The sequence below is a fragment of the Muscardinus avellanarius genome (assembly GCF_963383645.1).
Source record: "Muscardinus avellanarius genome assembly, chromosome: 11".
Taxonomy (NCBI): Eukaryota; Metazoa; Chordata; class Mammalia; order Rodentia; family Gliridae; genus Muscardinus; species Muscardinus avellanarius.
Window position 1 is genome coordinate 89754837 of NC_137797.1, and position 12624 is coordinate 89767460.

The 12624-nt window shown below is 42.8% G+C and overlaps 1 protein-coding gene across 1 annotated transcript in view; it reads right to left on the reverse strand.

The window, feature by feature from the left end:
- PPFIBP1 (PPFIA binding protein 1) overlaps positions 1 to 12624 on the reverse strand; it is a gene marked incomplete at both ends in the record, with an annotated part of 76877 nt that overhangs the window by 37045 nt on the left and 27208 nt on the right. Inside the window, 5 exons of the mRNA XM_080706442.1 lie at positions 2775 to 2853; positions 3914 to 3975; positions 6397 to 6429; positions 8761 to 8872; positions 11883 to 11975. Coding sequence (XP_080562568.1) covers positions 2775 to 2853; positions 3914 to 3975; positions 6397 to 6429; positions 8761 to 8872; positions 11883 to 11975 — 379 coding nt within the window. The remainder of the gene's footprint in view (positions 1 to 2774; positions 2854 to 3913; positions 3976 to 6396; positions 6430 to 8760; positions 8873 to 11882; positions 11976 to 12624) is intronic.

A 12624-nucleotide genomic window follows, 5' to 3' on the forward strand; every position in this document is an offset into this window, starting at 1 on the left:
CAAGGCCCTTAACAACTTAATGAGATCCTGTTTTTTAAAAAAATAGGGCTGTGGGTAGAGCTCAGAGGTAGAATGTGCCTGAGTTCAATCCCCATTAATACACACACACACACACACACACACACACACACACCCCAAAACAAAAAAACAAAGAACAAAAGAAGAAAACTCATATTGGATTCTATCACAGAGTGAAAGAAAACCCAAAAGCTAATTTATTCCAATGACCCTGGAAACCTTGGGGTTTTACATATTTTAGTTTAGGAAAACCAAGCTGACAAAGACCGAGTGCAACAACCTAACTCTGAATGACATCGAAGTCTCCATTAAAACTCATTTCCCACCCCTACTGTGCTCAGGAAAAGAAACATTCAGTAGCAGAGGAAAAAATGAAAAAACGTAGACAAGCTTAGATCCCTCGAAAGGATCCCTTTATGCCATTTTTAAGCAGGAAAAAAAAAAAGGTCTAACAGAGAAAAAACCAACCACATATTCAGCAAAGCAGCAACTCTGAAAATTTTTTTTCTATTTTCTTTTTTTTTGGGGGGGAGGTGTTACTGGAGAACGAACCAGGGGCATTCTACTTTTGAGATACACTCTAAGCCCTATTTTATTTTTCATTTTGAAACAAGGGCCTCACTAAGTTGCTGAGGCTGGCTTCGAACCTGTGTCCAAGTCTCCCAGGTACTAGGATTATAGGTAGGTACCACCACACCTGGCTCAGATAGACTATTTTTTTTCTTTTTTTCTTTTTTTTTTTTTTTGTGGTACTGAGGATTGGCTGAACCCAGGTACATTCTAACCTGTGAGCTACACCTCTAGCCCCATTTTACTTTTTATTTGGAAACAGGATCTCACTGCTAGCTGAGGATATACTTGAACCTGTGATCTTCCTGCCTCGGCTTCCCAAGTACTAACATTACGAGCATGTGCCACCACGCTTGACAGATAGTCACTTTTTAAAAATAGACTGCTTAGCCGGGCATGGTGGCGCGCGCTTGTAATCCCCGCGCTTGGGAGACAGAGACAAGAGGATCGTGCAGGTTCGAAGCCAGCCGTGCATGCTGGCTTAGGAGACCCTTCCAAATAAAAATATAAAATAGGTCTGGGAGTATAGCCTAGAGGTAGGGATCCCAGGAAACCCAGTACCACCAAAAATAAAAAATAAAAATAAAAATAAAAAAAAATAAAATAAAAATAAAAATAGACTGCTTAAAATTCTAATCTAATAAGTAACATTAAATAGTAAATCATATGCGTGTTTTAAGATCTTAGTCTCTAACCTCTTAATTGATGTTTTACTAGAAGTTTACTTTAATTTCGCTTAGAATTTAGGCATTATTGGAGTTATATACGAATAGATCACTTGGCATTTAGTCTTTTTTCTTTTCCTTTTAACTAGGGGTTGAACCAGGGGCACTTTATCTCTGAGATCCCCCGTCACCCTTTTATTTTTTATTTTGAGATAGGGTCTGGCTAAGTTGCTGAGGCTGGCCTCACACTGGAATCCTCCTGCCTCAATCTCCCAAGTACTGGAATTACAGACATGTGCTACAATGTCCAGCTCGTAGGAATCATTTGACTGGTTTCCTCTGCTCCCAATCTGCTCTCTCTCAGAGTCCATTAGTTATAAAGATCATGTCATACACTTTTTTTAAAAAAGACTTCAGTGTTAAGATGGGCGTGGTGGCACACACCTGTAATCCCAGTACTTGGGAGGCTGAGACAGGAGGAATATAGGTTCGAGGACAGCCTTAGCAAATAGTGAGACTCATCAACCTAGGGAGACCCCATTTCAAAATAAAGATAAAATAGGGTTGGGTATATAGCTCAGAGGTAGAATGCCTCTGGGTCCAATCCCAAGTACCAAAAAAATAAAAAAAGAAACTCCAAAACGACAAGCCCTTCAGTGGGTCCCTCAGCACTTGAAGAGGAGCTGGACCACTGGCCGGCCACGACCGGGCCATTGCTGACTCATCACTGCTGCTCAGCTCTCTCCCCACTGCTCCCCACTGCTCCCCACCTCCAGGAAGCTGGTTGTCAACTCCTTTGGGGGAGGGGCACTGGGGACTGGACCTCTGAGCTATACCCCCAGCCCTTTTTATTTTGAAACAGGGTCTTGCTAACTTTCTAAGGCTGGCCTCAAATCTGCAATCCTCCTGTCTCGACCTGTGCAGTGCTTGGGGTGCGTCACCAAGCCTGGCTGCTTTCCCTTCTTAAACACACCAAGTTCTTTCTTCCCTCAGGCTCTTTTTGCATGCTATTGCTCTCTCTCTCTCTCCTTCTCTGTCTCCTCTTTCTCCCTGTCTTTCTCTCATCAGCTTCTTAGCCACACTCTTCTTCACCATCCATCCTCTGGTATTCTTGCCCTTCACCCTATACACTTTCTGGCAGAGAACAGCTGCCTAATTAATATTGTTCAATAAATGAATGACTTACGCCGGGCGTGGAGGCGCACGCTTGTCATCCCCGCGCTTGGGAGGCAGAGACAGGAGGATCGCGCTGGTTCGGAGCCAGCCGCGCTGGCTTAAGAGACCCTGTTTCCAAATTTTAAAAAAGCATAAAATAGGTCTGGGAGTGTAGCTTGGAGGTAGAAGGGTTTCCAGGAACCCCAGTACCACCAAACAAAAAAATAATAATAATAAATTTAAAAAAATAAAAATAAAAAAATAAATGAATGAGTCACCTAATTGGGATAACGGTATGTAAGACATCGGGGCCAAATGCACAGAATCACGTGAAGTAGAAACGAAGCCCTGAGAGCCACAGCCTACCTCGCTCACCTGGGGCCACCGCGTCTTGCATTTTCTTATACCTGCTCAGGCACTGCCGAAGATCTTCTATTTTCCGATCCTATGAAATAGTGAAGGTGAGCGTGACGAAAAGAATCAGGAGATGTGAATGATCTGCTCTATTCAACGACTACTTCTAAACTTCAGTAAAACTGATACGATCCAGAACTTCCCTACGTATAGCAGCATCTCTGAATTTAGAGATCTTATCCTTTAGCCACCATCTTTAAAAAACTAAGACATAAACGGTAATAAGATACAAAACAAAACAAAAAAGGAAAAAATCTACTTGACTCTATTAAGTCTTGAAAGACCACCCCATGCCTGCTAGCTTTACAGCCACCATTACTCCATCTCAAAACACCACTCATCATCACTAATTGCTTTGGTTGGTCATCAGGGATCTTCTATTTATAAACAAAATGAACACTTTTATCCTTTTTCTAACTTAACCTCTGTGTGAAACTTTATTGACCTCACTCTATACTCATTTTATCTCTCTGTCCACTTTCTTTACATCTATTTTAATTTTTAATCTCTGAACCAGATAGACATTTTTTCTACTCCTTTCTTCTTTTTCTTTAAGATTTTATGTACATTTATTCTTAACACGTGGATTATATAAGGATTTCACACTGAATAAATGATACCCATTAAGAAAAAAAAGGGGGGAAAGAAGGAATTTACATCAAGTTTTAGTTCCATTAGTGAAATATCCCTGGTACTAGATACTCTACTTCTATGGCCCCAATTATTTCTCAACTTGGATTAGAAATGGATAGAGCTTCAAGGTTGTGCCCTGACCTTCTCTGTTCCCATGCCCTCAACTGTGGCACCTACAGGAATGGCCTCCTCAGCTCCTCCCACACTGATTCTGGGCTGGCCACGTGACTCGGTTTGGCCAGTGAGATTCCAACCAAGCATCCGCATGCCGAGGCTGCCCTCTAGTGGTGCCCTAGTGAACTCCGAGGAATTCTATGAAGTTGCCGAGGGCCTTGCTAAATTGCCAAGGCTGGCCTCCAACCCGCGCTCCTCCTCCTCCTCGGCCTCCTAAATACTGGGATTACAGGCACGTGCCACCATGCCCAGCTCCACATAAGTATTTAGCTTTCATGCCGTACCTTTTCATCATTTGCTGCCATCAAAGACTCCACAGCCTTTTTCATCTTTTGTAGTTCAATATCTGAAAACAACACAACATCAAATCACAAGCCAGTTTGGTTAACCTGTGTGGGAAGCTACTTACTCTTCAGACTGAAATGCTTGAAGGTAAAGATGTTAATGATTTATTTGTTTTTTTAAAAAGGGCCACATCGTGTGATTTATTTATTTATTTATTATTTTGGTACTGGGGGCCCCAAATACATTCTACCTCTGAGCTATACCCCTAGACCCTTTTATATTTATATTTATATTTAAACCCGGTCTTACTAGGTTTCTGAGCGTCTCCTTATATTGCTGAGGCTGTCCTTGAACCCAGGAGCCTCCTATTTCAGCCTCCCAAGTACTGGGATTACAGGCATGCACCATCATGCCCAGCCCCAAAAGGGACACACTTAACACCCATATTCTCTTTTAGGGAAAATCTGAAAAATGAACACTCTTCTCACCCGAGGAGCTGTCACTCCAGAAATAAAACAGTATGTGTGTGGGAGAACTAACAACCTCCCAGCTGAAAGTCACAATAAAATCAACACAAACCAGAGTGCTACAGTAACAAAAATGGTTTTCAAAAGGAGCAATGCAGCAGTGAAAGCAATGAATGGTGGTGTCAGGACGGAGAAGACGGCGCCAGCTGGTGGAGGTGGAGGTGGAGGTGGAGGTGGAGGTGGAGGTGGAGGTGGAGGTGGAGGTGGAGGTGGAGGTGGGGGCCCGGTGGGGAGCGTGTGTGCACAGCAGCCATGCCAGGACCTGCCTGGAGGCTGCGCACGGCAGGATTTAAGTGCCCTGCTTCATCTGTGAGCTTCATTTCCTACACGACTTCAGAACAGACATCAAGACAACAGGGCCCAAGTAAGCTGAGTGTGATGCTCTTAAAATCTGATCTTCAAATACAAAGGCATACGGGTGGCTTTAGTAATAGAAACTTAAATATTCTGAAGATGAAAAGTTTGCTCAAAGTGAGACGACAAATTAAAAAATTGAAATGGAAAAATTTTCAGCTAAAGTTAATTGGTTCTCAGAAAAAAAATGCTATTAAAGATAACTTATAAAATAGCGGTGGTCTATCATCTAGCACGGATGCAACATTGTCAGTTAAAATTTTCTTCCTTTTTGTTTTTAATTTTCTTTCTTTCCTTCTTTCTTTCTTTCTTTCTTTCTTTCTTTCTTTCTTACTTTCTTACTTTCTTACTTTCTTTCTCTTTTTCTTCTTAAAGGCAGATTCCATGACATAATAATTCAGTGGTAGGGAGAAGAGTCCATTAAGAATTTGTTTGAGCCCAGCATGGCAGTGCGTGTCTGTAATCCCAGCACTTGGGAGTCTGAGACAGGAAGACTGCAGGTTCACAGGCAGCCTCAGAAAGAAGTGGGGCCCTCAGCAACTTAGCAAGACCTGTCTCGAAATAAAAAATAAAACAGAAGCCGGGCATGGTGGCACACGCTTGTAATCCCAGTACTTAGGAGGCTGAGATAGGAGGATCACAGGTTCGCGGCCAGCCTCAGCTACTTAGTGAGGTCTTCCACAGCTTAGTGAGATCCAGTTTCAAACCAAAGAATAAAAAATAGGACTGAGGGTGTAGCTCAGAGGTAGAATGGCCCTGGGTTTGATCCCCAGTACCACAAAAAGTAAAACAAAATAGAGCTGGTGTGAATAGGAGGTAGATGGATTCAGTGGTATGGCACCCTGGGTTCAATCCTTAGTACCACACACAAAAAAAGTATGATCTTTGAGCCAGGCTTGTAACCCCAGCATTCGGGAAGTGGAAGGATCACGGTTCATGGACAGGATCAGCTACTTAGCGAGGCCCTTCATAATTCAGTGAGACCCTGTTTCAAAAATAAAAAGACTAAAAAATAAGGCTGGTGGAGTAGCTTGGGGGGTAGAATCCCTTTGGATTCCATTCCCGGTACCAGCAAAAAGAAATTAAAAAAAAAAAAAAAGAGCTTTGTGTGGCATTAAATAATCCAGGCTCTGTGAATCGGACTCTTTTAACTACAGCAAGAAGATATATTCAAAGACGCTTCTAACGCGGATCTCAGCAAAACAGTGGACTCCCAAACACGCAGAAGCAAAGTGCCAAGGGATTTTCAACTGGCAAATCTTAAGAACAGCAGGCTTTCAAAGGCGTATCCAGGCTCCTTTCTCCTCTGTCCCCACGTCACTTGGACCACAAAGAAACTGCTTTCTGACGTCCGCCCCCAGCGCGCCCAGGCACATCCTGGCCCGCGGACGGCCAAGCCGGGCTACAGCTGCGGAATGGCCTTTCCCCCTTGCTTCCGCTGTCTGCCTCGGCAGCCGCTCTCGTGTGTGCTGTAGGAAACGGAGGGCTTACAGATGAAGCAGGTTTACGTCTTTGGTGAGAAAAATGTCTTAGGACACGTGCAAAGGACAAGGCAGCACTGTTGGTGAACGTAAAGGCCGACGGAAATACCAAAACCTTACTTTTTTCTTTGAGCTTCTTTTTAAAATTGTCATCTGTGCAGGAAAACCCATTGAATTGGAAGTTAGCATAAGTTACAACAATAAGTAATATTTTTAAAGTACTCTTATTTAGCTTTCTTTTTACCTAAAAAGGAAGGGACTGTAACCTCACACAAACCGAAAATGAAACACTATTTTAGGACTTTGGGATTGGTTGGACACTAAATTCTGTTCTGTGTGAGGTTAAAAAGAGGCCGTGCTAACGAGAAGACCCTAACGCAAGTCACTACCACGTCTGGATCTGGATCTCCCTGAACCACAGTTTTCTCATGTGAAAATCAGGTCTATAGAGCCGGGCGTGGTGGCGCACGCTTGTAATCCCCGCGCTTGGGAGGCTGAGACAGGAGGATGGCGCAGGTTCGAAGCCAGCCTCAGTGACTTAGTGAGGCTCTCAGCAACTTAGTGAGACCCTGTTTCCAAATAAAAATATAAAATATGTATGGGATTATAGCCCAGAGGTAGAAAGCCTTTGGGTTCCACCCCTAGTACCACCAAAAAAAAAAAAAATAATAATAATAATAAATAAATAAATAAATAAGTCAGGTCTATAGACTACAAGTACTTCTCACACTATAGGTGATGGACAACTAGTCACTGGTGCTTGGTGTTTGGTTACATTTCTATTACATCTAACTCACGACCCAGGTTTGACTACACTGAATCCGTCTACCTCCTGTTCAGTGAGGTGAGTCAACAGACCAGGCTAGTAGATGTACCGCTATCAGAGTGCCACGACGGTTCTAAGCACCTGCTCTCGATCCCTACATTTATCTGTTGTGCACTGCTAACAAGCAGTTCACAGACTACTTCTAGTCCTCTGCTCACACTATGGTTCTATGATTCCATTTTATTCTTAAAACTCTACACTGAGGGTTGGGAGTGGAGCTCAATGGAACAGAACGTGCTTAGCACGCACAAGGCCCTGCTCCCTAGCATAAAGGAAAGGAAAAGAAAGGAAGGGAAAGGGGAAATAAACAAACCCAAACAAACAAACAACCCCCAAGCCTGGCCTATTTCTGAATGCTCTTTGACAATAGTCTACCAATTTTATAATATGAGGTGGGGGGACATTTTCCTCAGGTTTGATAAGTTGATTTTTCTGATAGATAAGGAGTTGTGAAGCCTACAGGTATATAAAGCCATGGTATGCCAGGGCCAAGAAAATCTTAGGAAGTGGTCTAAGTCAAGTCCCTCATTACACAGAAATAGCATTCAACATTTGCTCCTGACAGGTAAAAACGTGCTCAACCACCCTAACTGGAATCTGCTCTGTTCTGAAGGAGCCAGGTGCTACTCTTTGTAATTAAACTTGACCATATATGGAAGAATTTATTTCTAGGCTTTTTATTTTACTCCACTGGTTTATATATCTGCCTTTATAGCAGTACTACACTGTTTCAATTATTGTAGCTCTATAAGGTTTGAAATCAGAAAATGCACATCTTCTAGCTTTGTTCTTTTTCGAGATTGTTTTGGGTATTTAGAGCTCATATTTCATGTTAGGGTAGATTTTTTTTCTGAAAAAAAAAATGTATGATAGTTTCACCTTAAAAAAATTTTAAAAAACTGAGATGTAGGTTACACAGATTATATTTCCAAATGTCACTTTGTGTGTGTGTGTGTGTGTGTGTGTGTGTGTGTGTGTGTGTGTTACTGGGGATTGAACCCAGGGGGATCTACCAATGAGCTAGCCCAGAGTCTCACTGGCCTCCATCCTCCGACCCTGTTTCCCTCAGGTCCTCGGGTACAGGCATGGGCCAGTGCACCAGCTTTATCTCAAGGAAAACAATCTTGAGACACTGCAGTGTTTCCTTTTTTATTCTTTTGACATCGATTTCTATTGCAATTTCAATAGAAATGTGATAAGAATTTACTGTGTGTGTGTGTGTGTGTGTGTGATTTTGGGCATTAAACCCAGAGGCATTCTACCTGAGCTGCACTCCCAGCCCTTTTTATTTTTTATTTTTTGTTTTGAAATAGGGTCTTGCTAGGTTTCTGAAAGTCTCTCATAGCCGAGGCTGTCCTCAGACCTGTAATCCATCTGTCTCAGCTTCCCAAGTCCTGGAATTAAAGGCGTGCTCCGCTATGCTCAGCTGAGAATAGCTCTCTAAAGTGAGCGCCCACCACTGCACACACACAGCTGCCCTCCGCCAGCTCCTGCCGAGGAAGGTCGCGGCACAGTCCAGGAGAACTAACTCCCCGTGGCCCCGGGCCTGCCCGGCTCTGCCGCCCTCCCCTTCCACGAGGATACAGTCACACCCTGGCTGACGTGGCTTCTCTGGAGCCTGGAGGGTTGGCAGGGCCAGCTGAGGTCGACGCTCTTACCTCTCTCGGGCACTTCCATCCCTTCTCTCATTGTGCCAACCAGCTTTTCTTGCAGCCTCTTGACTTCGGATTCCTTCTCTCCCAGCTGCTCTCTTAGAGAGGCCAGTTCATCCTACAAGTCATAAGTTCACCTTAAAAATAGTCGGTTATGAGGGAAAGGGACTAGAAAGCGGGCAATTTTGCTCTTGAGATTGTACAAATGAAACGCAAATCTACAAGATTTAGACACAAACATTCCACACTAAGACTGTGGCCATGATAAGCAGGAGGCAAGCCTATGATACCAAAATAAGTACAATTTATATTCATTTCAACATAATTATTTCAAGTTTCTTTGTGAGTCAATTAAAAAGAAATCTTTCAAAGTATAAATAGGGCCAGGAGAGCCCTAGGTTTGAATCCTATGATAGATTAAAAAAATCTCATCAAGTTAATCAAAGGCAATCAAAATTATACACTTAGTGTCATAAAAGCAAAACAAGAGGGAAACTGGAGAGGACGTGGTGAAAACCACTCGGCATTTCAGGATGGCCGCCTGCTGCCCAGACAGGCACCGGCTTTCTCAGTGGGCAAGTCGGGGCAGCATGAGGCAGGCTGCGGGACTAAGTAATCATCTTTGTCACCAAGTAAAAGACAGACAGACTCGCCTACAGCAATAGGGAAAGACACAGTTAGAGAAAAGAAAATTTAACAAGAGGAACTAGATATTTCTTTTCTATTTGTCTCTAGTATTGGGAGTCAAAATGGGCATTTTACCTCCAAGCTACATCCCTAGCCCTTTAAAAAAAAAACCTATTTTTTAAAAATTTAAAATAGAATCTCAATAAGTTGAGGATCTCGCTAAGTCGCTAAGGCTGGCCTCAAAATTGAGATTGTCCTGTCTCAGCCTCCCAAGTACTAGGATTATGGGTGTCACCACCACATCCGGCTAAGGACCTAAATATATTAGCCAGGCAACTGCAAAGGCTTCCGAGCCCATTGTTCTATCCATTGTTGCTGTGTTTGTTGTTTTGTTCTTGCTCTTGCTATTTTTATTCATTTCCTTATTTATGTACAGGGGGGTATTAAACCCAGAGCCATGTGCATGCTGGGAAACACCCTGCAACTGACTGAGCTGTATCCACAGTCCTTTTACTAATATTCTAAATTTCTTTCTTTCTTTCTTTCTTTCTTTCTTTCTTTCTTTCTTTCTTTCTTTCTTTCTTTCTTTCTTTCTTTCTGTGGTACTGGGGTCCCTGGAAGCCTTTCTACTTCCGGGCTACACTCCCAGACCTATTTTATATTTTTATTTGGAAACAGGGTCTCTTAAGCCAGCGCGGCTGGCTCTGAACCTGCGCGATCCTCCTGTCTCCGCCTCCCAAGCGTGGGGATGACAAGCGTGCCTACCACACCCGGCCTCTGAATTTCATTTTAATAAAGAATTGGCTTTGGAAAACTTAAGTCCTGCTGTTTAAGAAGCAGCACACACAGAAGAGCCGTGCAATGCTGATATGCATAGCTCTATATTCAATATCACATTTTATTCTCAGAGTCTCTGAATGATATTGATTACATTTGGAACTCTGAGATGATGCAGCCCGCCAATGCAGGTAGGAGGTGGGCTCTACAGCTTCTTTTTTTCTCTTGCAGTACCAAGGATGGAACCCAGAGGCATTCTACCTCCAAGCTACACCCCCAGCCCTGTGTTTTATTCTTTATTTTTGAAACAAGGTCCCATCAAGTTGCAGAGAGCCTTGTTAAGTTGCTAAGGCTGGCGGCAAACCTGTGATCCTCCTGTCTCAGCCTCCCAAGTACTGGGATTACATGTGTGCACCACCATGCTCAGCTAGCTTTTTAAAATTTTATTTTTATATTTATTTAGGTATTTATTTTGGTACTGGAGATTGAACTCAGAGGCATTCTACTTGTGAGTTACATCCCCAGCCTTTTAAAAAAAATTTTTTTGAAACACAGTCTTGCTAAATTGCTAAAGCTAATATCAAACCTGTGAACCTCCTGTTTTAGCCTCAAAAGTACTGGGATTACAGGTGTGCGCCACTGCACACCAGCTTCACAGGTGAATTTTCACAATTATGATGCTTGGGGCTCAGAGAGTCTGAGGGTTAGATTTTAGTTTACATTCTAATACTTTTATTTTACTTGCTTATTATTATTATTTTTTTACTAATTATTTGAACTGTTTCTGAAAATAGTATTAGGAATCTCACTGTCCTCTTAATCAGTTGCTCTACCTACCCTCCCCTCCAGACTAGGGTTGAACCTAGGGGCACTCTACCTCTGAGCTACACCTGCAGCCCTTTTTATTTATTTATTATTATTAATTTTTTTTTGGTGGTACTGGGGTTCCTGGAAGCCCTTCTACCTCGGGGCTACACTCCCAGACCTATTTTTACATTTTTATTTGGAAACAGGGTCTCCTAAGCCAGCGCGCGCGGCTGGCTTCGAACCTGCGCGATCCTCCTGTCTCTGCCTCCCAAGCGCGGGGATGACAAGCGTGCTCCGCCACGCCCGGCGAGCCCTTTTTATTTTTTACTTTGAAACGGGGTCTCGCTAAATCGCTCGGTGTCTCACTAAGTTGCTGCTGTACGTATTTTTAATAGACAGGCGACACACACAGAAAATGAATGCGCATGCCACTCAAAACACCATCACGGCAACACGACAGGCAGCAAGCGACGGGCCGGTGCCCGCGTGTACTACACCTTCAGCGACTCCCACTTGTGCTCCGTCCGCTGCTTCTCATATTGCATCTGACCCACCTGGATTTTCATGCTAGAAAGTTTGGCCATTAAAGACTGGTGGGGAGACAAGGAGTGGAAGAAAACCAGATAGAAACAGAAAAGCTAAATAACCGAGAAAATCAAATCAGTTCATAAGGAAAGTGAGACAACCCAGAGAGATGGCGGGTTACTTTCTGGAAGATTAATGAAGCCTGGGGGTTTTATTCAGGACACCAGTGCTTTAGCTCAAGAAGGTTTTTAGTTTAGAGAAACACCTCATTTCCTCCTAAAACACTTTCATCTTCACATAATAATTAGACACCATGTTTTATTTATATTACTGGTCATAGATGAGTAGGAAAGCCATCTGCTTAAATTTCTCTTTATCAGTGAGAAACTTACTTTGGTTGATTTCAGCTTTTTTTCATATTGAAGTCTTTCACTATCCATTTCACTGACTTTTAACCTCAAATCATTGATCTCCTGCATCAGCTCCTGTCCAATAAAAAACAGAGACGTGTGTCAGGAGTGAACACAGTTACTGGAACGCAAAGACCCGTCTAGGCGTAAGACACCAGCAGCTCCTGGGGTTAAATTTTTGTGAACCAGATCTGACAGATGGAAATAAAATAATGTATTTCCTTAGGTCATTAAGTTCCCAGTTCTTAATTCTATAAAAATAGTAAATATTCAAATATTACTTCAAAGTTACTATCAACGGCATATTTATTGCATATTTTAAGTTTGTATAGGTGTTTGACATTTGGGAAGAAATGGATTAAGAATCACACCATCTTCCCATTTCAAACACTGCTTTCAATTCCCAATGCTTCTGCCCTTAAGTGGTGGGATTATAAAAACAAAAGGTGACTCTGTTTTTTAGTCTTTTTATTTTTGAAACAGGGTCTCACTGAGTTGCGAAGGGCCTCGCTAAGTAGCTGAGGCTGTCTCCAGTCCCAGCCTTCCGAATACTGAGATTACAAGCGTGCGCCACCACACCCAACTTATAACAAATTTTTAAAATAATTTCTTCCTTTGTTTACAAAAATATAGATTTAAGTCCTACCTGAGCATGGAGGGGCAAACCTGCAATCCCAGTACTTGAGAAGCTGAAATAGGAGGACTGCAGATTTGAGGACAGCCT